Consider the following 26,776-nt stretch of genomic DNA (forward strand, 5'->3'; position numbering starts at 1 on the left):
CGCTTGTCCCACACCAGCAGACCATCTACAGGAAGGCAGAATTGCCCTTCCCTCAACCCCAATCAATCTATATAGAAGGGAGTCAATCAACAAATTCTGGGGTAAGAAATTCTGTCTTCAAGGCAAAAAGTCTGGACAGACCGCACCGTGGGGATCTACATATCTGGCATATGTGGAAGCTGGCACTGAGCATTTTACTGGGCACAATGAGCTAAGTGCTAAGTTCCTGAGGCTCAAGAACAATATCCTTAGATTATGGAGTCCCCTGCCCTGGGGATGACAAAACGCATCCAAAACATTCACTCTAACTCAACCACAGAAATCAGTCGAAGTATTCTATTTTTGGTACATACCACGGGTCTCAGGTTAGGCCTCTAACCTAAAATGGCTGATAATGTAACACCACCGATGGACTGAACAATCCCTATATCACACTTTAATCAATAATGAGGGTTCAGTGTTTCAAGCTGATTGATTACAGGACAGATCCTGAAGTTGCAGCTTTCTCCAGCTCCTAATACTGTCAGTAATCCGCATTCAATTAGATTCTCCTCTGATGAAACTCCTTTGTGGTACCATTGCACTACAAACCTGCAGGGCTATGGACCAACCAGTGGGATTGGGCTGGGTGGCTCATTTTTCGGCCGGCACAGACACGATGGGCCAAGTGGCCTCTTTCTGTGCTGCAAACTTCCTATGATTATATAATCAAGGAACAATTTGCAATAAATTCACGGGAAATTTTAAACACAACAGGGGTAATTCTGATTTTGAATGGTCAACAAAAATGAGTGATATCAATTTAGCTGCCCATTATACATGGATATAAAAATCGGGAGAGTTGTATAACAGGCAGCTTAATATCACTCCTTTTAAGAGGCCAAAACATAGAATCACCATGTCACTTACCTCAGCGCAGTATGTTAATCTTTTCATTTTACTGATCGCCTTTACCATAGCATGAACACCATAGCTACGCAACTTTTCCCCCTACAAATGACTCTTTTCATTCTATGTCAATGTTAGCCATTTACCACGGATCTCTTTACCATATAATATATTAGTCATATCCACATCCGTTTTCTTTACCTGAGCTGAGTTTTATCTTCTGTCTGTGCTGGGTCGGTGAATACATGCTCTGTGTAGGCACTAGGTCGCGCCAATGCTGGTTCCACATCACTTGCACCGTTTTCTGTTGCTTCTGTTGCTTCAGTTGCCTCTTCAGCTGATTGTGGTTGGTTAACCTTCCCACCTTTCACAGTAGCCACATCACCTACATGGGCAGCACAGATACTGCTAGAAATTTATCATTATGATGAAAAGTTCAGAAACTACATTGCATTATTCACTACTGAAAATATTCTTTCAATTGTCTCTTCAATAATGCAGTGATTCAATAACATTACAAATGTTTTTTTCAGAATAAACTATCGTCATTGTTCAATTATCTACATTTGTGTCATCTTCGAACTCTATAGTTGTCTACAAGTATTAAATAACTTGTGTTATCCATTTCCAGATATCTCACTAGTCCATGCCATCTACAACTTCCATTGACCAGAAACTGAACTGGACTAGTCATATAAATACTGTGGCTACAAGAGCAGGTCAGAGGCTAGGAATCCTGTGGAACTCACCTCCTGACTCCCCAAAGCCTGTCCACCATCTACAAGGCACAAGTCAGGAGTGCGATGGAATACTTTCCACTTGCCTAATGAGTACAGCTCCAACAACATTCACAAAGCTCAACACCATCCAGGTCAAAGCAGCCCACTTGATTGGCACCCCATCCACAAAGATTCACTTCCTTCACCACCAACACACAGTTGCAGTAGTATGTACCATCTACAAGATGCACTGATAGGAACTCACCAAGACTCCTTAGACAGCAACTTCCAAAGCCACAACCGTTACCATCTAGAAGGGCAAGAGGAGCAGGTGCATGGGATCACCACCACCTGGAAATTCCCCTCCAAGCCACACACCATCCTGACTTGGAAATATATCGCCATTCCTTCACTGTCGTTGGGTCAAAATCCTAGAACTCCCTCCCTAACAGCACTATGAGTGTACCTACACCACATGCACTGCAGTGGTTCAAGAAGGCAGCTCGCCACCACCTTCTCAAGGGCAATTAGGGATGGGCAATAAATGCTGGCCTAGCCAGCGATGCCCACTTCCTGTGAAAAAAGTAGATTACCAATAGCAAAGTTACCATCCAATTTCTCCCAACCTGAGGGATCTCATAGTAGCAATGCCTCTCCTTGCCCTTCACTAACATCCAAGCTCCACTGGCAGCTACAGGCACAGCCGCCACCTCCTCCATGTCCTTGAATCTCTCACTCCTTCAAAACCCAACCACCAGAGCTCCTTCAGGACAAGAGTCTGGTTCCACAGCCCCCCATCCTAGCCCCCAGTGTCTGGCCATTTACTCAATAATGCCAGCTGAGGCACAGCCCAGATTTGGTGCAGCAGTGACAGAAAAATTATGAGGCCCAAGGTAAAGAGGCATCCCAGATTCCTTCCAAAATGCTGCACCATCCTCTGCCACCCCAGCTTTTTACCATGATAGACAGAATGATTTCTGCAGCTGTTAACATAGAAACATAGAAACTAGGAGCAGGAGAAGGCCATTCGGCCTTTCAAGCCTGCTCCGCCATTCATTATGGTCATGGCTGATCATCCAACTCAATAGCCTGCTCCCGCTTTCTCCCCATACCCTTTGATCCCTTTCGCCCCAAGAGCTATATCTAACTCCTTCTTGAAAACATACAATGTTTTGGCCTCAACTACTTTCTGTGGTAATGAATTCCACAGATTGACTACTCTCTGGGTGAAGAAATTTCTCCTCATCGCAGTCCTAAATGGTCTACCCCGTATCCTCAGACTGTGACCCCTGATTCTGGACTCCCCCACCATTGGGAACATCCTTGCTGCATCTACCTTGTCTAGTCCTATTAGAATTTTATAGGTTTCTAGGAGATCCTCCCTTATTCTTCTGAACTCCAGTGAATATAATCCTAACCGGCTCAATCTCTCCTCATATGTCAGTCCTGCCATCCCAGGAATCAGTCGGGTAAACCTTCACTGTACTCCCTCAATAGCAAGTACATCCTTCCTCAGATAAGGAGACCAAAATGGCACACAATATTCCAGGTGCGGTCTCACCAAGGCCCTGTACAATTGCAGCAAGATATCCCTGCTCCTGTACTCGAATCCTCTCACTATGAAGGTCAACATACCATTTGCCTTCTTTACCACCTGCATGCTTACCTTCAGTGACTGGTGTACGAGAACATCCAGGTCTTGTTGCACATTCCTCTCTCAATTTATAGCCATTCAGATAATCTGCTTTCCTGTTTTTGCCACCAAAGTGGATAACCTCACATTTATCCACATTATACTGCATCCGCCATGCATTTGCCCACTCACTCAGCTTGTCCAAATCACACTAAAGCATCTCTGCATCCTCCTCACAGCTCACCCTCCCACCCAGCTTTGTGTCATCTGCAAATTTGGAGACATTACATTTAGTTCCCTCATCTAAATCATTAATATATATTGAGAATAACTGGGGTCCCAGCATCAATCCCTGCGGTACCCCACTAGTCACTGCCTGCCATTCGGTAAAAGACCCGTTTATTCCTACTCTTTATTTCCTGTCTGCCAACCAGTTTTCTATCCGTCTCAATAGACTACCCCCAATCCCATGCAGTTTAATTTTACACACCAATCTCTTATGTGGGACTTTGTCGAAAGCCTTCTGAAAGTCCAAATAAACCACATCCACTGGCTCCCCCTCATCAACTCTACTAGTTACATCCTCGAAAAATTCCAGTAGATTTGTCAAGCATGATTTCTCTTTCATAAGTCCATGCTGACTCTGTCCGATTCTGCCACTGTTTTCCACGTGCTCAGCTATTAAATCTTTTATAATGGACTCTAGAATTTTCCCCACTACCGACATCAGGCTGACTGGTCTATAATTCCGTTTTCTCTCTACCTCCCTTTATAAATAGCGGGATTACATTAGCTACCCTCCAATCTGTAGGAACTGTTCCAGAGTCTATAGAATCTCAGAAGATGACCGCCAATGCATCCACTATTTCTAGGGCCACTTCCTTAAGTACTCTGGGATGTAGAAAATCAGGCCCTGGGGATTTATCGGCCTTCAATCCCATCAATTTCCCCAACACCATTTCCCTACTAATACTGATTTCTTTCAGTTCCTCTCTCTCACTAAACCCTGTGTTCCCCAACATTTCTGGTATGTGTCCTCCTTTGTGAAGACAGAGCCAAAGTATGTATTTAGTTGGTCAGCCATTTCTTTGTTCCCCATTATAAATTCCCCTGTTTCTGACTGTAAGGGACCTACATTTGTCTTCACCAATCTTTTTCTCTTCACAGGGTTTCTCTTGACACAGGATTGGAGACTGAATCTAGCTCAAGATGGCATTGGAAAAGAAAGGAAAGACATAGATAGTAAGAAAGATTGAAAAAAAAAACAAAGGCAAGAAAATAGAAAGGCAGAAACAAAAATAAAAAGAAAGGAGAAAGAAAGATGGAAATTTAAATGTGGCTAGGAGAGTAGGAGATATACAGGGGAAAGATAGACAAAGAGAAAGCTTGTGTAACTTAAACATATTAAACATATACAGAACAAAGAATAGCTTTACAGAAATAGGGATATGAAGCAAATCAAAAAAAATTCAAGGGCAAATAAAGAAATAAAAAAGGAGGGGGGGAATTTCTTCTAACTTCCTCCAAACCTGACTGCCCCATAGTAATTTCAAAGCTGGGTGGTTAAGGCTCCTTCCTGAGTCAGCTGAACACTTCATTAATATATGTGAATCACAGTGCTATCGCTCAGGGTAGCGATTTTAACTGTTCCCAATGAAACCTACCAGATACCTAGCTGAAGCTTCAAGACATAAGTGAAAAAAAATACTTTACTTTGTGGAAGCAAGAGGAGACGGAGGGTTCCTTTGGGGTCCCACGAGGAAATTCTGGGACTCTACTGCACCACGCTCTTCCTATCTTTCTACCCAAGGACCCCTGCCAAACAACCCCTTCTCCCCCACATCATCCCCCCACCCCTCCCACGCCCCATACTGCAATATAGCTGTGCGCCAGCCAGTGCCTGATGTTCAGCTGCCAGCAGCCAGCCAGCCTGTTTTGGACTAGCAGGTGGCTGACAAAATGTTAATGAAGTCTGGCTATTGAAATCAGCCGCCCTGAAATAATACAGAATGTTGTACACAGCCTACATTCCCTGGCTTCTTTACATTTCCATGTCAACAGTGAACAGTGAACAGAGAACAGGGTGGTTCAGCACACATCAACTCACATAGGAACACTTATGCTTCACTAGCACACCGTAAAAGCACTGCACTCAACCGACGCCGGAACCAGACAACGTGCTATTCATATCTGTGTAAATACCTTCGTGTGGTTCTGGCACAGGCTATTGCTCAACTGGAGAGCTAAACTGGAACATTAAACACCAAGGTCAGCACGTGCAATTTTTTGCACCATCGACTTTCTGGCAGTTAATTTTAATGATCAGAAAATCGAGTGTGCCACGGTTGTGGAGCACTGACCTCCACACTGGGATCACAGCATCACAAAATTTATGCTATAAAAAGTCAACAGGTTGTGCTCATGGATTCTTAATTTTGATTTGCTCAAAGTTCCTAGCAGCACCAACTGTACTTTGTCTCCTGAATTTTATTTCTCAAATGTTGAGGATATGCACAGAGCACACTATGCCAAAGTCCTTCATTATAAGTCTGAAAGCTACCTCTAGAATTTGCTTCTGAGTTTACTGGAGGCCTGGCTGCAGACCAGACTAGGTGGAAGGAAGATGTCACTTCTCTCTGATTAACTGGCAGTCTAACGGTTATGAGAATGGGAAATCTGTCTCCTTCCCAGTTTCCTCCTCTAACTGTGATGAGTTTGCACACTCTTACCATGCTAACCCATCTTTGTTGAGGATGGTCAGTTTCTCCACCCACTTCCCAGAATTGGTAATCAGTCTGGCCAGTCTCTCTGTTCATTTTCAGGATCCATTTGGAAACTCTCTTACTCTATTGGCCACTTTGAGATGAACATGGGATGTCTTTGAATCCACTCTGAGGCATTTGATGAGTACATTCCGGAGACTGTCATAATTGTGTGCAAGTCTCTTAGTTGTCTCGCCACTCTGTCATGTATAGACCAAAGTTCTTGATCCACTTTCCAAAATCTTAGATGAAGATAAGCAGTCTTGCAGCTCATTCATCAGAGTTCTAAGTAAGTATGGGAAATCATTTACCCAGTGCCAGAATCAATGTAAAAAGTTACAAGTCTCTCAGAGCCTCCCAGAGGCTACCCTCTCATCTGATACTCAAAAAAATGTAATGAGCAAGAGCAGGAAACACAATGGCGACATTACTGGTGTTTCACCCGCTAAGTTGCAGATGGTGTTGTGGGCTTTGCACTTTTAATTCATCATATGGACGTGATCAAGTCATCAGGAAAAGCTACTAAACAAAAAAAACAGAAGGAAAGTTGGAGGAAATTTTATCCTTAGCTCATCTTCTTGGTGATAGCTTAAGAATGTCAATGGCACCATTCGGGCATCGCTGGCAAGGGTGACATTTATTACCCTGAGAGGTGGTGGTGGGGCCTTCTTAAACTGTCACGGTGGTGTGGTTTAGCGGTTTGATACAACAGAGTGGCTTGCTAGGTCACTTCAGAGAGCAGTTAAGAATCACCCAGGAACAGGGAGGCACATGTAGGCCGGACCAGATAAGGATGGCAGGTTTCCTTCGCTAAAGGGCATAAAGTGAACCAGTTTGGTTTTAGTCGGGCAATCTGGCAGCTTTCATCGTCACTTTTACTGATACCAGTTTCTTATTTCCAGACTTTTTTTTTCAAAAAACTGATTTGAAATTCTCAAACTGCTTCCTGAAGCAACTTTGAACCAAACAAAATCACCTTGAAGACGGGAATAAAATTTTAAAAAATTAAAAAGTGAAAAGGAAAATATTTTAATTGTGTTGTTACCCACTTTGTCCTTTGTCAGATGTTGGGGTGTCACTTCTAGATGTGCTGTTGCTCCGGGGAACATTGCACCGTGTTGCACATCCTACTAGTGTAATTCCTGCTAGTACCCCTTCTGTTCCACTGGAATCATCCGGATTCAAGTCTCCCTCTAAAAATATTTCTCCGGCAGGATAGTCACTTTCGCTCGCAGCTGATACAAAAAGAAAAGGAAAAGTCTCATCTTGCTGTATCTACGACAACGTTTTAAAGAAGCTATTAGACAGCACCCATAGTCACATGGTTCAGGAGACTTTCAAAGGATTGACTGGTTTTTTTTCCCTCCCCAGTTAGAACTTTCAACTTCAACAATCTCAAAAGTTAGAAGTAGGAATGGCAAATATGTCAAATGCGTGAAACAAGTGACTTCAAAAGAAAAGAACTGTTCCAAACATGAGCCCAGAATTTCCGTTCCCACCTCTGGCAGGAAATTTTGAGGGAAGGACGGAAAATTTGGAGCGGCAGCCAAAAGTCCACTGACTTTTGGCGGGAATTTTCGGTTGCCACCACTGGCAGGACCAGAAAATCCCAGCCATGGATTTCCAAAGGGTAAAAAAAACTTTATTCTTTCATGGGATGTGGGTATCGTAGGCAAGATCAGCATTTTTTGCCCAATCCTAATTGCCCTTGAAATGAGTGCTTTGCTCGGCCATTCCAGAGGGCAGTTAAGAGTCAACCACATTGCTGTGGGTCTGGAGTCACATGTAGGCCAGACCAGGTAAGGACAGCAGATTTCCTTCCCTAAAGGACATTAGTGAACCAGATGGGATTTTACAACAATCGATGATAGTTTCATGCTCACCATTACTGAGGCTAGCTTTCAATTCCAGATTTTATTAATTGAATTTAAATTCCACCAGCGGCTGTGGTGGGATTTGAACCTGTGTCCTCAGAGCATTAGCCTGGGTCTCTGTTTTACTAGTCCAGTGAGATTACCACTATGCCACCATCTCCCCAGAATGACCATGCTCGGGGTGGAACCTTTTCCTCGCTGCAACCAGTCTGCTTATCCAATTCAACCAAGTCAGGTGCAACATGAATCAGATGCACACTAAAGCTCATATTACCTCAGCAAGCCGGAAATTTTTCTTGCGCTGAAAACCATGACGTGCCCCGCCTGTACAGGCCCAGTAATGGAGGCATAAGATTCAGTGGAAATCAGACTTCAAGTTTCATCTACATAACACCAATGAGTTGCAGACACTAATTGGCATCCTGATGCAGCGCGCCAGCAGGGGCCTTCTCAAGATCATTCAACCTGGGTGTTGAGCCATCCCATCCTTGGGGGTAGGGGCTTGGTGGAGGGGGTAGGTGGAAGAGGCAAGCAGAGGGGGCTGGTCAATGGCTTGCAGTATTGCACTGGAACCAAAAGGAGCATTCATGCCTCACCTGATTCCATGGTATGTTAGGTGACAAAATAAAACCTTATCTGTTTTCAGTGGCTTCCAGTGGTCTTGGTTAGACCACTGTATAATCCTCCCTTATTTTCCTTAATTGGTTTCAGGGTCCTAAAACAGGAGGCAGACACTTGATTAGCATAACGAAGTGACCTAGAAACCTGTTCAAACACTTGGAAGTCTCTGTGCATTTCCAGAAAAGATTGGGTGCTGAAGATCACACCCAGAAATTATCTCAATCTCCTATTTCTCACCCAGAAATTGAGTGCGACAGGAACCATTTTGCCCCCTAGTGTGTATAGTTCCAACCTCATTCCTACATTACCAATGGGACACTTTGGTTTCTTGCACTAGCCATCCTTACAGCTTTTTGAGTTCGCTTGAGCAGGGTATTGTTAAATTCTCTGAGCTTATACAGTTTGGACACTGGGTTGAAAAACTGTCTGAATTTAACCAATTATGTCCCTTCAAAGGCATCAGGGAGAGAAGTATGTAATTCCTTCTTACTGGGTGTAGCATAGTGAGAGTGGCTAGTCCTGTAGTAACAGTCTTCATGCCAGACAGAACTCTAACACATTGTACACCAAGCCCCCATCACAGAGAGGAGGGAACTCCTACATAAAGTCATACCTAGACTTCAACAGAGACAAGGAAGAGTTCTAATTCATGCTATCCCTATAACCCATTCCCTATCAGAGAGAAGAGATCTCCAATCCATCAGCCTGGGCTGGATTTGTCCACAAGTCAACTTTACACTCCACACTTTGCCATCCAGCCCCATTCCATATAAACATGTCTATGTTGAAGAGTACCATCACTGGTTCAGTGAATAGTCGGAGAGAGATAGGAGGTGTAGCAAGTGTTCAATTTCGGCCCTAAAGCACCTGTGCAGCATCCCATAGATACCATCCACCAGCAGAAAAGGCTACTGCTCAAAAATCCATAAGGTCTGCAGCCAACGCCAGATATGATTTTTCTGACATTTGCCCCTGTAATACCCATTGTCCAGATGCAAAGATCAGAAAAAAGGGGGTGGAGACCACCCCTTTATAATGAGATCTCATGGGGTTCTCTTTTTGAGGAGCAAACACCCAACTAGCATGTTCAAAAGAGGTCGGGGGCACTTCCAGGCTCCTGCCTCAATTTCTTAACAATATAGACATTGGGGAGTTGCACATAGTGGCATGCTAAGCTGAGAGTGATGGACTGTGGAGGGACTGAGGAGGCTCAGCTGCAAGCCAAACAGGGCTCTAAAGGGGTGTGTTAATCTACAACATCTTCAGGCTTTGCAACACCAGAAAGCCTGTAGCTGCACTCCATTTTTCTCAACTCTTTGCTGGTACAAAGCTTTGCCAAGGAGGAGGGTTGCCCTGAGGGGTGCAGCCAAGCATTGTTAATGCTGTTAAGCCGAACTTGGGCAGGCATGGTGCACTCTTGGTGCACTGCAGCTATCCAACTTCCCGGCACAGGTCATCCAGGCTAATTGGTCCCATTATGTAAGTCAGGCATGGTACTTAGGAACTGCTCATGATCCCATATCTTGAGATGTCCTTATTATTCCAGGGTGAAGGCAAGTTGAATGGTGGGCTTCTCAGAGATATAGTTACCCATTAAAAAAACTGCCTCATGACACAGCTATGTCTACCAGCAAAGAGCAAATTACCAACAGGGTCAATTTCTTGCAACACTATGGAGCACACTCCAACCAGATAGACTTCCAGGCCAGCCACACATATACTGGGAAATTGCAAGCACAATTCTCTCAATTTTCTGTCCATTACAGATGGCAAATTGTGGACTGCATTCCTAGGACCTCCTGAAATACCCCAGTCAGGCAAAGTCTCCTGACTGGTGAGTGCACATTCATAAAATCAGGCCGTGTTACTCAATGACTTTTTCTGGTTTACTTTGAAAATTAATGAAAGGAATTAAACCTGCCATTATATTTATTTCAACCGTAAATATGTAATCAGCATCAGCAAAGCCAAAGAGCCCAAATTTGTGCTTCAGTGCCCCTCATCTGAAAACTGTGAGCTAGGAATACAGAATTCCTAATCTCTGTCCTGCTCATAATTCATATGTTGAGGTCACAGATGTGGATAACACAGGCCTATATGTATCAGAAAAAAGCTTCATGGGATTTGACTTTTAATGCAGCTATTCAGTGTTAAATGCCGCCCTTATGGACAGGACCAGCCAATTAGTGGCCACCAAAAGACAGAACTTTATGCTGGAGCTATTCTGCAACCACAACATGATTTGAATATTTTTTCTTTATTTCCTACTCCTCTTCAGGTTCACTTCAGTCCTTTCTAATCCCATTCACAACTGCCAAGCTGACAGGGCAAGCAAACTGTCTGAATAACACACTACTGCTCTTTGCTGGCTTCCTTTGTGATTCCTTTCTTAAAGTTCAAAAGAGACTTCTATTTATATAGTGCTTTTCATGACCAGCGGACTTCCCAAAGTGCTTTACAGCCAGTGAAGGACTTTTTGAAATGTAGTCACTGTTGTAATGTTGGAAACACGGCAGCCAATCTGTGTACAACACACGCCCATAAACAGCTACGTGACGATGATCAGATAATCTGTTTTCTTTGTGATGTTGATTTCTTTATTTGTTCATGGAATGTGGACGTTGCAGGCAGGCCCAGCATTTGTTGCCCATCCCTAATTCCCCTTGAACTGCGTGGCCTGCCACACCATTAAGAGTCAACCACATTGCTGTGGATCTGGAGTCACATGTAGGCCAAACTGGGTAAGGATGGCAAATTTCCTAACCCAAGGACACTAGCTAACCTAAAGGACATCAGGGAGCCAGATGGGTTTTTACGACAATTGACAATGGTTTCATGGTCACCATTACTGAGGCGAGCGTTTCAATTCCAGATTATTACTTGAATTTGAATTCAAATTCCACCAGCTGCCACGGTGGGATTTGAACCCTTGTCCCCAGAACATTACTCTGGGCTTCTGGGTTACTAGTCCAGTGACATTACCACTATACCACCCCTGATCTGCTTGATTGAGGGATAAATATGGGCCAGGACACCTGAGATAACTCCCCTGCTCTTCTTTGAAATAGTGCCATGGGATCTTTTACATCTACTCAAGGCAGCAGAGGGGGCATTGTTTTAAAGGTCTAATCTGAAAGATGGCACCTCCGATAGTGCTGCACCTCCTTAGTGCTGCACTGGACTGTCAGCCTTGATTTTGGTGCTCGAGTCCTGGAATGTGACTTGAACCGAGAAGCATGTGGTTCAGGGGCCAGTGTGCTGCCAACTGAGCCAGGGCTGACACGAACTGCAAGTGGCACACAGAAAAGGCCTTCAGCTAAAACCACTCCCCAGGAGCAGTGCCTTGTCATATCCCGACAGCATCAGCCACGATTAGGAACTGACCTTGTTTTTAAAAAAAATTACAATGAACTGGATGTGGAAACAGATCAGCCAAAACATTTGGCTTTACATATGACAATCTGTAAATACTTTGTTTGCAAATGTGTTTATAGATTTGTAAAACCTAATGTAAAGATGAAACTATCAGGAAGGTATTTTGCTTGTACACATGCCATAATGTATTATGCTGCAACATGTCCCTGACATTTTTATTCCGGCTGCCCTGACTGAACAGACTTATCACTGCCGAGTGTAAAGTCAGTACTGCAGCCTGAACGTTGGAATTCACTCACCCGGGACGCTGGTGATACACAGAACATGAGCGTTGCACACTATAAACTGGTCCATAATGGTGCCAGGCTGGTTGGCATCAATGATCACAATTTTACTGGTGGAGTGTGTGCTAGTGCAGATCCACACACGGCTCGAGACGTCCTCCGCACTGTGAACCTTAGGGAAGGAATCACAAAGAAAGTCAGTGAAGAGCTAACCTCGCATGCACACCACAAACTCAATGAAGAGGATTGTGAACTACAAAATGATAACAAACACTTACATTGGAAGTGTTATTAAATAATGGATCAATATAAACCATCAACATTGCATCTATGTGTTCAATGCTCTGCTTACCACTGCCATTTTTTTTGCAAGAAGATTTGCATTTATATAGCATCTTTCATAATATCAGGACCTGCCCCAAAGAGTTTTACAACCAATGTAGTATTTTTGAAGCATGTTCTAAAGTAGGAAACATGGCAGCCAATTTGCATACAACAGGGTCCCATAAGCAGCAATGAGATAATGACTGGATAATCTGTTTTTGGTTCTGATGAATGGTCATCAATCTGAAACATTAACTCTGTTTCTCTCAACAGAGGCTGTGTGACATGCCAAGTATTTCCAAAATTTTCTGTTTGTATTTCAGATTTCCAGCATCTGCAGTATTTTGCTTTTGTATTTTTAGTCTGTTTTAGGGTGTTTGCTCTGGGATAAATATTGGTCAGAACAACATGGAGAACTTCATTCTGTTTTGAATGGAGCCATGGAATCTTTTACATCCCTCTAAGGGCAGACTGCGCCATGGTTTAATGTTCCATCCAAAAGGTGGTACCTCCAATAGTGCAGCACTGCCTCAGCACTGCTCTGACGTGTTAACCTGGATTTTGTGCTCAAGTCTCTGGAGTGGGACTTGAGCCTGCAACCTTCCGACTCAGCGGTGAGAGCGTTACCACTGAGCCACATCTGACACCTTCAGCAACCATGCACTAATTCTAGAAAATGAACATTTGACATCTTAGTGAAAGATGGAATAAATATTCCAACGACAAATGAGACACACGGAGGGCCAGATTTTCACTGACTCCGGAGCTTTAAAAACGGCAGAGGAGTCCCAGTCCCAGGACTCCTGCCCCAGTCCCAGCACTGTCAATTTTTGCCAGCACAGGATAAGAATGCAGGTAGTGAGCCTGCCTGCTTCACTCCCGACCTATCCAGTTCCATTGCCGGGGCAGGCATCCCATACCCTACCCTTGGAATTTTTGTGGAGTCGTGCCAGCTTCTCAAGGACATGTGGTTTACAGCCCCTCGGAGTTGTGAGCCATAGTCTGGATTCTGAGCCTTTTGAAAGGTACGTTTAAAAGGTCTTACCCATGTCCCCTCAGAAGCAGCCCTGGGAGCTATTTATCACTTGGTGCAGCCGGGAAACTGGAGCTCAGAGAAACCCCGGGGCAGTGCTAGCTTAGTGAAGCTAGCGGTCTGTGTAAGAGCTGGCATTGTTCTGGTAATTAAAGGCGGGAGTGCAGCTTTATGAGTCCTGTGGAATGTGGTCTCAGGAGAAGAGACTGAACCATCGGGAGGTGAGCAGTCACTGAGGCAGTCCAAGTCAGAGCAGCTTTTGAGGGAATTCAAAGTCTAGATTTTTGAAAGTTTAGAGTTGAAATCTCTCATGAGGGAGACAAAGGGTAGAATCGTCTCAGGTTTGCACTGTGTGGTAGTGGGCGGGAAAAAGAAAATTCGTCACCCCAACCCAACCACCCACATCCCCCCCCCGCCCCCAGAAGTAAACTTGGCGTCAGCATGGAGCCGATCCCCACCTCGGAGCCATAATGCGTTGCAGGCGGGCTTAACTAGGGCCAAGTGGGACTTCCGCCCCTCAAAGGGGAGGAAATCCCACCATCGAATTAGCCAGCAGCTTCATCAGTCCCGACAGCGCCAAGAGCACATTAGTGGCCGCTGCCGGGACTGCAAGAAGACAACGGAGAAGGCCCAGGCTCCCCGAAGCCAGTAAGTCCTGGATCTTGGCCAGGGAGGATTTCAGCAGGTCTGGGAGGGGGTGGGAGGTGTGGGTTTAAAGCTTGGTGGTGGGCGGGATAAGAAAGAAGTGGAGGGGGGTGGTCAATCTTAGGGGAACCACCCCCCAATCCACAAAGGGCAGTCCCCGACGACTGAACTCTCCCCTTCCTTCCCGCCCTTTGAAGGTTCCCTTTTAATAAAAACTGGGCTGCTCGCTCCCGCCCGACAGCCCGTTCCCACCACACCAAACGTTTTATGACATGGGCAGCGTATTACCTATTTGAATATGGAGTGCAGGCTGCTGATTTCAGTGCCCGCCCACCCCCACCCCCACGTAATGGGAGTGAGCTCAGAGGTGGGTGGGAACCTGCCCTATTTGACCACCCCACCCCCTGCCAGATACACACCCAGCGAGGGCACAGAAAGTGCAGCCCATTATTTCTTTGATCTGTTTTTCCTCAACAACTGTACATTTATTTGAGCAAGATTAAGAGGTGTGAAGTGAGGTACAGTTTCTGTTATTGATACTATGATGTCTCTGTCTGATTGACACTTTTATAGGACAGTAAGAGCAGTAGTATTTTTCAAAGCAGATTTCTGAACGGGTGTTTTGTTTTCAACCAGCATTTCAAGACTTGCCATTGCTATCATTTGGCTTATCGGTTCTGTACGTAATACATACTGAATGAATGGGCATGGAGGGGAATGGGTAATGGGTAGGGGTGTGAGGGCTAGAGAGCAAAACAGTTTTTAATACAAATGGGAAGTTGGAGAACAGAGGCCAGTCTCCTAACCCGTCTGCTTCAGCATTCGCTCCACCCCACCCCATGACTGCATCCGAACTGATTCTGGGGTCGGCAGGTCTGACTTCATTCTGCCCCCGTCTCCCCGGAATGAAAATAGTGCGTGCAGGTCCATTTATACGGAGATGGGTCTGCTCAGTCAGGAAATTTCCTGACTCGAGCTTCCCACCTCGATGGCAAAAATCTGGCCGAGTGTCCACAATACGGACTGACGGGTTTTTAAATATAAACATAAGGGCACAAATCCCTCTCTTTACTTCAAGCCGCTTCCCAATATTGATGGGTTTTGCACCTCCTGGAAACAAGTGGAAAGTAAAACGTTTCTTACTAAATGTGTTGCCGCGCTCTTCCTCAATGCCACAAAGGTCTGTGTTCTCTTCATTCTGCAGTGCTATGTTCTTAATACCACCTTGCGAAAATCAGTGCTCTTATCTGTCACATGAATCTTTAGACTGCCTTCCTGTATACTGTACCTTTTTGATTTTATCAGGAGAGCTGTGACTGCTGCTATTCTTCCCCTCCTTCTCAGTGTTGGAGGTTAGGGGATCACAGCTGCGTGAGCGGCCCAGCTCATTCCCATTTTCCATCCGCTGCGGCTTCCAGCCGGTCAAATCCACACCAGCTGCACACCAAAGCTGTGAGGAACATAACATAAGAATAGTCATGGGAAATGCCAGGGCAAACAACTCCAAATGTACACTGGGTGCAGAATGACTGCAAACTCTGATGCCTATTAATTTTTTTTTTCTTTCTTCTTTCATCAGATGTGGGCATCGCTGTCAAGCCATTTGTTGCCCATCTCTAACTGTGCTTGAACTGAGTGGTTTGCTAGTGGCCATTTCAGAGGGCAGTTAAGCGTCAACCACATTGCTGTGGATCTGGAGTCACATGACCCAGGTAAGGATGGCAGATTTCTTTCCTTAAAGCTTATTAGTGAACCAGATGGGTTTTTATGACAATCGATGATAGTTTCATGATCACCATTACTGAGACTAGCTTTCAATTCCAGATTTATTAGTTGAATTCAAATTCCACGAGCTGCCGTGATGGCATTTGAACCCATGTCCCCTGAGCATTAGCCTGGGCCTCTGGATTACAAACCCAGTGACGTTACCGTTATACCACCAAAAGGTTCTGCTCCCCTCAACAAGTGGTTTGAAGGACCACCTGCTCATTTCTCCTGGTCTCATCTATTCATGAAGATTGGAACACACTTTACAATGGCAACACCATAGGAAGCTGTTATTAGAATAGGATTTACATTACTTGAATATTGCTGGTAAGAGAGACATGTTGCCGAAGCTTTTCATCTTGCACTCATCAGGGCAAATGCAAGAATGCCAAATTTCAAATGCTCACAACAATTTATACTACAGGAGAAAAGGGTGCTCACTGTAAGATGGAAAACAGTGTAAAACCATCCTCATTTCTTTTACTGTTCCAAGTGCTCATAGAACTAGCATAATTGAAGCATTATCTGTAGTATTTGTTTTGCAGAAGATTGTTAGCTAGGCAGGGAAATCATGCTCTTTCTTTGAGTGGTGTTATGTCATTAATACTGTACTAATTTCCACCTAAGTTCCCAGGTCCAGCTCAACTTTATCCGTAGCCATTTTCATGGATTATTAATGATAATATAATGTAAGATGAGCATAAAAGATATGGACACTTTCAAGGCCTTGTTTTCCATACAGAAACTGAGCAATCATCGCATTTTATGCTTTACTCTGGTGCACAAATAAGTTAACAAGCCTAGTGTCTTGCTGCAGGTCTCACAGCGTTGCTAAAATTGTAGCTCAAATTGGCTACAGAATGTGTTTATAGTCATCACGAGGTTACAACAGTAGAAAGTCAAAAGTAGGGAGTTTTATCCCCCTTTTTATCCTATTTTCGATCCTTTTTCCCCACCACTGCCTCCTCCCCACCCCCACAAGGGCCATCTGTTACTTGTTCATGTTGTTCTTTCCAGAGTGCTTACCCTTGTCCTGCTATTATCACATTCTGCTTTCTGACCTTTGCCACTATCAGCACCTTTTTTTTAGCTCTTACCATTAACACTCCCTTTGTCTTTTTGCCCATGACATATTTGTCAATCTCTCCTTTGCCCCCACCTATCGCTGGCCTTCTATCCAGCTTCACCTGCTCCACCCCCCTTAAACAGTATAAATTTCATCACATTTCTACTTCTCTTTAGCTCTGAAGGAGGGTCATACGGACTTGAAACATCAGCTCTGTTTCTCTCTCCACAGATGCTGTTATACTGCTGAGTTTTTCCAGCAGTAGAAAGTACTGTTTGAGTAGAAAGTTGAGTCCTTTCAGACATACTATAGCAAGGTTCACAGGGTTAGTGGAGCAGCCCAAGTGCCAACATTGTAGCAAAGGCAGGTTAAGTGCATTTGTATTCTTCACATCGTTGCTCCAGGGAAGGTGGCCAGAGACCTCACTGGGTTATTTTGGAAACAGGACTTCAAGCGTAGCAAGGAAGTTTATACTTAAATGGTGGCCTCAGAAAATAAAGAGGACATGATCCTGTGGATTACTCTGGGGACAAGATTGGTGACCTCTAGCTGACAGTAGGTTTGCAGGCTACAGCACTACCTATTCAATGCCACACGATAATCTGTCATTTAGCTAACTTTGGTTTGAGATTGTGAGGAATGGGGGGGTGGTCCTATTCCAGACACCCCCATGGAAACTTTCCATTGTGTCCCTTGTGTAAAGGGACTTGTCTGGATTTCATAAAACAAAAATTCTGGCCTTTGTTTGGCGCTTCCTAGGAGGATCCTCAAGAGATTTTTGGGGGGTTTATAATATATTCTGAATGGCTGAATCACTTTCATTCATTTATATTTGAGGCAGAACACAAGCTGCAAACAAAAGAGAATTGGTGAACTTAATAGAGGAAAAAGTCACATCCATCATTCGAACCAAGGAGGGAGGGTCTGTACGAAAAAGCCCTGCTTTTTTCATATATAAAATAAAGTTTAATAGCATTTTGCAGAGAAGCATAAAGAGGGAGGAAAGCTACCAGTCAGTTTAACGTTTTAAGGTTTTGGGTTATTTACTTTTGGTACAAACACCCTGCTGGAACAGTCTACTTAGTCTATGATTGTTGTCAGATTATTCTCTCTCTCCTGCTGAAAAATACAATTTACATTAATTTTGTTCTCAGTACTGTATTGTGTACCTCCAAACACGCAGGAAGAGTGGAAGGATTTGTATGACAAACTTTTTTTATTCATTCACAGGATGTGGCAGCTCTGGCACAGCTAGCATTTATTGCCCATCCCTGATCGTTCTTGAGGAGGTGGCGGTGAGCCATCTCCTTGGATACAACTGGCTGGTTTGCTGGGTCATTTGAGAGGACAGTTTAGAGTCAACCACATCGTTGTGGGTCTGCAATCGCATATCGGCCAGACCAGGAAAAGGCAGATTTCCTTCCCTAAGGGCATTAGCGACCAGATGGATTCTTTTATAACAATCCAATAGTTTCATGGTCACCATTACTGATATAAGCTTTTTAATCCAGATTTTGTTTCATTTATCAAATTTAAATTCCCCAGCTACTGTGGTGGGATTCGAACTCATATCTCTGAAATGCTTGATGCAGGCCTCTGGATTGCTAACCCAAAACCCTATCCCACGTGCTGTACTTAAAACCTGTGACTTTTGATTTACTGGGAAAGTTTCAATCAGTGTGGCAAATGAACACTAGGACTGAAAATCCGTGGCCTTTCCGCTGGGAGTAAGTAAAAAATTAGGTTGGGGTCTAGATAAGCCTGATCCCTATCTTACCCCAGGAATTCAAAGGGGCCTTGCAAGGAGTACAGCATCTGCCTGCCCCTCACAAGACCAGTGGCACAAAAGGGGGACTGGGCCGGGCAGGGTCCTGAAGATTTAAGGATTGCACTACTTTTCATTTTTAAAGCACCCGGTTACACAGGGGCACTGTTGTATATTTTCAACCCAGCACAGTATGCGGTATATGGGGAGATAACCACCCTAGATACACCCCATGTGGTGCAGGTGCCCTTTTCCAAAGTAACTTAAGCCAACCCCTGTAACCTTTGGTGAGACTAGCAATGACGCTGCCTAAATGGGTGCATTCTGGAGAGAGTGCGAGCAAGAGAGAGAGCGAGCAAGCGAGCGAGACAGCGAGCGAGAGCTCAGGTACACAACGCCTAGCTTCCATTAAAACTAGCCAGAGTCATACTGAAATGCCAAAGTGCCAAATCTCTGGTATCATAGAATGTAATAAGCAAGTGTCAGGCCTTAAGAGGTTAGCACTGAAATAGGTTCCAGTAAATTGTCATTGGAACCTGCCTTTGCTCTTAGCTCATGGTTACCTTCATGGTTGGATCCTTTGCGACCAACGGACGGCAGTACACTGGGATAGGGACATTCTTCATACGATTATCTTCCTGGCTGCCATTAGGACTTAACTAGGTTAAAAACAAGAACATCACTCACTTTTCATTAAGATTAAACTGTTGTATTTTCATAATATTATAAAGTATCCAAGTACATTCATGCAAATGTTCTGCATGTCACTCTCCATAGTGAAGATGCTGTGAACCATAAGTGACTGAAATAAATTGAACCACATTGAGATTCTTGACTTTAGTCTTGAAGAATTCCTTGGCAGGTCACACATTCGAATAAACTTGTGTGAAGGGGAGACTCCAGGGGTGGTGGGAGGGTGAAAAACAGAAGGGAAAATTAGAATCTCAAAAAGTATATCCTTTATCTCTTCCCGGTTGAGTTCATCTTCTTCTTGTTTGTGGTTGCTTTATTTCTCCTGTCTACAACCAGTCATATTCCAGGACGCAGCGAGAGGAGCAGCACAGTATAGCCCACACAAAGCATCCAAACAATAAAACATCAGAACATGCGTTCCATTATGACTGGTGGCAGTACGGGCCACATCGTCTTGTCCCTAGGTTAACACAATTGTGCAATGCACCAAGTCCGCAAGGCATATCCTTGGTTCCACAAGAACCTTTCTTGGTTGATCAAATAATGGCATCACCATTGGCTGTCACAGGTGGAAGGAATCACTTGAACTTCTAGAAAAACAAGCATTATACAGAGCATGATTCTGTTCCTATGGTACTGGACATTCATGGAGTGATGGCCCTTTCAATTAATGAAGAGCTGTAATGGGGATAGAGACATTGATGGTTACAGGCATATAAACATTAATGGAGCAAAGGCAACCATGATCTCACAGCAGGCCTGAGGAGACGAATGGCCTTTACAGTACCAGACACAGCACAGTCATAGGATATTCCTCTGTGCACTATTTTAAGAGGTTTTAATCCTCTAAGTACCAGGTAGCAGATTTATGAATCTTGGTAGTACAGATCTCGAGTATTGCTGAAAAAAGAGAGACACGCTGACGAAACTTTCCATCTTGGACTCATCAGGACAGACACAAGAGTGCCAAATTTCAACGGGAGCAACAATTAATACTGCATGAGAAAAGGGCTTCAGGATAAGTGCAAGGTGAAAAGCTTCAACAGCATATCTCTTTTTTCAACAATATACAAATGAATTAAATATTTGCATTCCAATATCACACTCATTTCTAGGCCAGTATGTTTAAAATCTCAGAGCCAGAATTGTGGACAAGTATATATGGCTGAGGTATGTTGTACTGTTTCAGGCTATACCTGTTTGTACTTTGCTGGGAGGCTCCAGCCACACGCCTGTAGTCGTCCATCGTCGTTCCTGACATGGTCCCTCACCTGTCGGTACTGTTCGCGTTTCAGCTCCCGTCGAGCTGTCGATGTACAATCACTGAGAGGAAAGGCAAACACAGTCACTGCGCTGTTCAAGGGAAGTAGAAGAAAATGATACTTCAGTGCGTGGGAGAGAATGGCAATCCACATGGCAGAGAGTTTAAACCTACCCCAAGCTACAAGTGTATTTCTTTTGTGATCTGAATGCCCCAAATCTTTTCAAAAGATGCTTCTTCAGCCTCTCTATACCCACACAAAAATTTCCCATAAAGCACTCAGTCTCTGTGACAAAATGGATGTTTTTGATTAAAGATCATTGACCTGAAACATCTGCTCTGTTTCTCTCTCCATAGTAAGTTCCAGACCTGCTGAGTGTTTTCCAGCATTTTCTCAAATTTCCAGAACCTACAGTATTTTGCTTTTGTTTCACACTCTTTGACATTTCATCTTAAAACTCATCTGGCTTACCAATATTTCTAAAATACCCAAGACTTTCAGCTGGACACGTAGTAATTCAGTAGCACTGCAAACATGTTAGAATAGAATCGAGCCGGATTTTGTTCTGAATGACGCCAGCCTTTCATTAGACTTGCATTTTCCCACAGATTTTCCATGGGCTTTTGCATGGGGAAACTCCTGTCAGCCAACTATCCAAAAGTGCAGCAGCTTCAATAGGGCATTTGGGTTCTGTGTTAACAGGGAAAGCAATTGTGTATCTCCTTAACTAATTAGATTGAAAAAATGTTAATGAACAACTCAGAGTCTGAACCAAGAAGTGCCAATTAGAATATTGAGTTCAATCTGGTACAGGAAACAAAATAAGAGGAAAAGAAATATCAAAAGGGTCAGAATTCTTTTTGCTTTAAAACTCTAAGGTTAATTAAAATATTAAAGAATGAGACCCCACACTTGTAAAAGTTCATTTTCAGTGCCAGAGGGATTGTTTGGCAGTAACCAAGATTGATCACACCTTTAAAATAAGTACTTACACAGAAATGGAGAGTTTAGTAGGTATTCATCATTTAAGTATAGCATCTTCACAGCATTCAATGTATTTAAAAAGGTGAGTCAGACAACATAATGCCATTTTCAGGAAGCTTAGGCTCATCATATTATGGACAACAACTTCCAGATTTCAGCATTCAACTGCGCTCGTGTGGTTGCAGGAAGTTACTGTCCAATTTCCACTTAAACAATAGCGAGCCCTGCTAGCCTCACCATTACTTCTACTACAAAGTTAGGCCCATTCATATTTTCTCATTCTACAACCTCTTTTCAGCTGTGGAAATTAAACAAATAGGAACAGCACCGTAAAATCAAAGATCTGATTTAAACTCCAGAGTTTTGCGCGGGTGAGTAATAAGGTGAATTTGAAATAAGGCCCTGCCTATTTTAACATCTAGTCCTCATTTAAAACCCACGCAGTGACTGAATACTGAAAGAGGGTGGGGAGTCAGCAAGAAGTGGTAAACAAATTACATGCCATGGAGTCACCGCCAACACAAGACAGATGGCGAAATGACCTTCAGGATCGGCTGGTAGGGGTCTCACATTCATTAAAATGGTAGGGGGTGGTGGTGGTGAGGAGTTCAGGCCGTGAGAGGTCAAACTATCTTTGTGCAGTCCAGAAGAATACTGTGGGCCTCGCAAAGACAAGATAACTTACTCAATTTGGTCTTTTCCCAGCAGGTTCCGACTGGCTTTTACCTGCTCGGTAAGCCATATAGACCTCAGCTAAAATTGCAGTGAGGTCCAACGTGCAAAAGAACTTTACTGGAATTTAACTAAAAGCCCAAAAAACTCAATTGACGCACGTTAAAAACCACACCAGGTATAAAGGCCATTAATACCATGAAAGAGACATTAAATGTATTAGCAACCTGGCAGACATTGCAGGATCTCATCCTAAGTCGACCACAGTAAAACGCATTGGACCTCAGCACTAGCGAAGTTCAACAGGCTCCTTTCCCGAGACCACACAATGTGCTCTCACATTGACAATGACAAATTTAAATACCCATTTTTAATAATTCCCCTTAAAAGATCTTGCAGAAAATGCACAGCGATAACTTACAGGCACAATTTGTAATAATGATTTTAGAAGATTTCAATGATATGTTCCTATTGTATTCAATGCGGCTCCTACCGAGTTTGATATTCCCAATTTTCCCCATGAAGTATGACTTAGTTTATCTTAACATTAAAGTATCGCACAGATTATTGCACATATCGAACTTGGTGAATGGACCGTGGTTGTTCATACACAGCTCCGCAATGTTGCTAGTGTGTTGTGTTTAGTAGTGCAGATAATTCACCATCAAAAAACACAAATGGTAGACAGCAACCAACACATTAGGATTTTGAAAACTGACGCTAATGCTTGTTAAGCTTGACAGACTATGTTGTTGAAGGTGAGAAGTCCCGCTGGTAAGTGTTTCTTTTGGTACAAGGAAAGTCTTAATTCAAGAATTTGCAGAGATGTTAACACGTAAAATTCACAGTTGATCGGTCAGTGAGACCAGACATATTGGCACAGCAACCAGCGGCTATGGAGCACAGAGGCAGAACCGGACTGGACTTCTACCACTGCAGACCTTCTAAGTTATGAACAAATTTCTGTTCAAAAATGTCCTAAACATGACACAAGGCCCCGGGGGGGGGGGGGGGGGGGGGGGGGTGGGGGGGGGTGGTTTTAGCACCCAGGAGGTGGTGGGTTGGCCCTGGGTCAAATGTTAAAATTATTTTAAAAATCTAAACCTCAACCCTAAAATGACTACTTCGGGTTTCTCAGGTCCTTGGAAACCGGAAGCTGTGTTGGGGTTGGGGTTCAGACTTTGGAAATAGTAACATTTAACCCAAACCCAACCCACCTGTTACTGCGCCCTAAAATTTCCTCCACATCTTGTGCTGGACATTTCTGAACAGAGATCTGATCATAACTTCACAAAGAGAGGGCCAAGTTCAGAAGGTCTGCAGGAGTGCAAGTCCAGTCCTCATGACTCCAGAAGCAGTACAATGGGGAACGTCTAGGGTTAATAAACCCTGCTGGGTGTATTGGCAAGAGCAAAATAAATTGTCTTCAAAAACCAGATATGTTGTAGCAGCGAAGATCTATCTCATCTTTATATTTTCAACTGATCTTGAAACGTAATTTTCTGCACAAATCCTTACAATTGCATCTTAACTTCAACAGTGAACACAAATCTCCACAAACTTTGTCAAAAATCATAGCCTTATAAACCGAGACAGGTTGAAGTGAAGATCTCACACTCACAAAACCAAGTGGTTTAAAAGGTGAAGCCCTGGACCTCACAAACCCAAGTAGTTTGTTGCCAAACTGTACTTGAAGTGATAGTCACAGTACAACGCTCTTTTATCAATGACAACATCCTGAACAATACCATCTTTAAAGGCACCGGTCGTCTCACTTTTAAACAAAGGCTAAGTGCTCAAAAGCTGCCTGCTTTCTAGGATCCCCAACACCCTAAATCATCAAATTTCCCATCTTTAACCCCTAACCCTGTTAAAGCCCCAAGGAGCTGATATGCCGTACACTTGTTCATTATCTGGGTCTGGTTTCTTCTCCTCCTTAGGCACTTTCTGTCTACAAAAAGAAAACATAAATTTCAAATTAACAAAACGTACATAATGGAAAACAAAAATACACACTTCTCCAAAAGAAAGATTGTCTGCAAGAGCGCATGCTATTAGAGATGGAAATTAGTTATTTAAAAAAGTAACACTGTGCCCCTTATACTGTAGTCCTAAAGTTGCTGATCGTGAACCGGAGGCAGAAATTGCTCGGGTTTAGATGCTGCTCACTCTCTGTTTTTGCTGTCTCTTCTGCTTTCTTTTTAAAAGATCTATCTGAATTCGTATGTTTTTCTTTGTGTAACATTCTCCTCATGTAGTCTGGTTTGCTTTGCTGAAGTGACTATTTCTTCTGCCCTCCAATCAGCCTTTTTGAAATGTTCAGCCACTTCTTTGTATCTACAATTCCAGAACCTCCTCACTACCTGAATCTTTTCATCCACATATACCAGCACCACGAAATTAAGTAGCCAATGTTTGTTTTACAAATAAATGCATGAAGTTCCAACAGGTGTGGAGTGGGCTTTACTCTGCTTCACTCATCTCTTAAACAATATGATCACTCTAATTCTGGGCTTATGGGGCTGTACAAGATTCAGAAGGGGTTTTCCTACCATTGAATTTTCTCAAATAATTGCAGATTCCTTCCACAGTCTACCTTAGGAACACCAACTTAATCTAATTTATACCAGTAGCCATGAATCCACCATCTGCATGGCGGCGTGGAATTTCTTTGAAGTGAATTATGCAATGGTTGCACCTGATATTGAACCACTAAGCCATTCAGAAATGTACTTTGTGCTGCCAAACTGGTGATGACACTGGCACTGAACTTCCTCGGCCCCAGCACTATTCAACACTGTTGCAAAAAGCTCCACAACCTCATCAACGCTGCCAAGGTAATGGACTGGACCTTCACTCCTTTCTACCATGCCCACCCTGGACACGAGCACATTCTTAACCCTAATGAGACAATTCTTCCACAATCAAGCCTTTGCACAGCACTCTGGCTAAGGTTGACTCTGACTGGGCATCCTGCACTATGGCTACCTGACTAGGCAACACTTACTTACACGAACAGCCCTAAAACCCCTTCCTCCCATTCCACTACATCTCTAATCTCTCCATCCCACTCAAGACATACTCAACTGTTCGCCTTATCTTCATTTACTTTATCTTTTAAAGCAGACCACGAGGGGGCACATCCCCATCTTGAAATCCCTCATTCATTTGAGGAGAAGACCATCCAGCTCATCGGTTCTCAATTGGCTCATGCCATGGAAGATGGTGAGAAAAACAACACTTTGCCAGCATCATGTTAGTAACTAAACACCTACATTTTCACCCTAACAATGGTGTGGGAACTCTCAACAGGTAGAGTCTCTCATTCCCTTCCTCAGTCCCCTAAATCCTCCTCACCCATTCTTAGTTACTACACCCCACTCCTGCAGATCCACTACAGCAATGGGGAAGGCAGAGGAGAAGGAAGATGATGATGAAGAGCAGGAAAGGTTGGGGAGTTATTTTTATCTCTTGAATTATAAACCACCTCTTATGATATTGACCTTCATGGTATGATCCAAAAGAAGCATAAGATAGGTTCACAAAAAAATAATAGTCTGTTAAGAAAGGGTAGGACGATTGTGTCCATTCTGGAATACACTGTAACAGAATGTGTATTGACAATATGTTTGTTATCGGTGGAGGCTAGAGTCATGGAGGAAAGGGTGCAAAAGTGAGAAGAATTGAGTTAGGAAGCTTGGCAGAATCATTTTAAAGGTGAAGTGATGGAAACAACTTCACCCCTATTATAATTTTCCCCTAAAAATATTATTGCAACACTATACACCGACAACACGCTGGAAATTAGAAAATTCACTCTCATTTAATTTAAATGAAAAATAAGATAGAGTTTATTAAAATTGCAACAGATATATCTTTAGATGACATAATTATCATTTTGAAAATAAACACTGCAGTAGTATATGAGATGATCTCAAGCACTCCACTTGGGAATAGAGACCTATTAGTTATATTATAGACACAATCCAGAGGCCTGGACTAAACTGTTTGTTCTGTTTCTAACATGCAAACTGCTCACCAATTCACAAGCCCATTCTTAAGTTGCATCAGGTGGACCTCGGCATCAATGAGGTAGCTGACATTCCCCCGAAACCTCAGAATTGCTTTTCAATTTCTGGTCGTCTGCTTATCAAGCTAGGAACAGGCAGCCAACAATGGAAAATTGCCCTCTTATAATGTACAAACTCAGCGATAATAGTTTTTGGTTTTCCACTATAAAATGGCAAAGGCTGCACTTCCAAAATAATTTATTGGACGTAAAGCAGTTTGGGGTGTCCATTAGACCTAATAAGGTGTTATATGAATGCATATTCTCTTTCCTTGTTAAGAGCCTGTTAGGCATCAATTATAGATAGAAAAAGATTTGCCCGAGCTTGTCTTCCAACTGA

At 43.4% G+C, this 26,776-nt stretch overlaps 1 protein-coding gene across 10 annotated transcripts in view; it reads right to left on the bottom strand.

The window, feature by feature from the left end:
- Positions 1-26,776, bottom strand: part of mapk8ip3 (mitogen-activated protein kinase 8 interacting protein 3) — a 202,757-nt gene that overhangs the window by 42,264 nt on the left and 133,717 nt on the right. For 5 of the 10 annotated variants that reach the window (XM_078559071.1, XM_078559076.1, XM_078559072.1 and 2 more), the window contains exons 15-21: positions 24,268-24,318; positions 20,646-20,802; positions 19,320-19,415; positions 15,447-15,608; positions 12,172-12,328; positions 7,052-7,237; positions 1,090-1,273 (exon numbers count right to left, since the gene is read on the bottom strand). In XM_078559071.1, coding sequence (XP_078415197.1) covers positions 1,090-1,273; positions 7,052-7,237; positions 12,172-12,328; positions 15,447-15,608; positions 19,320-19,415; positions 20,646-20,802; positions 24,268-24,318 — 993 coding nt within the window. The remainder of the gene's footprint in view (positions 1-1,089; positions 1,274-7,051; positions 7,238-12,171; positions 12,329-15,446; positions 15,609-19,319; positions 19,416-20,645; positions 20,803-24,267; positions 24,319-26,776) is intronic. The other 5 variants (XM_078559079.1, XM_078559080.1, XM_078559078.1 and 2 more) reach the window with 2 other exon arrangements.

The sequence above is a fragment of the Cetorhinus maximus genome, chromosome 15 (genome assembly GCF_964194155.1).
Source record: "Cetorhinus maximus chromosome 15, sCetMax3.hap1.1, whole genome shotgun sequence".
Classification (NCBI taxonomy): domain Eukaryota; kingdom Metazoa; phylum Chordata; class Chondrichthyes; order Lamniformes; family Cetorhinidae; genus Cetorhinus; species Cetorhinus maximus.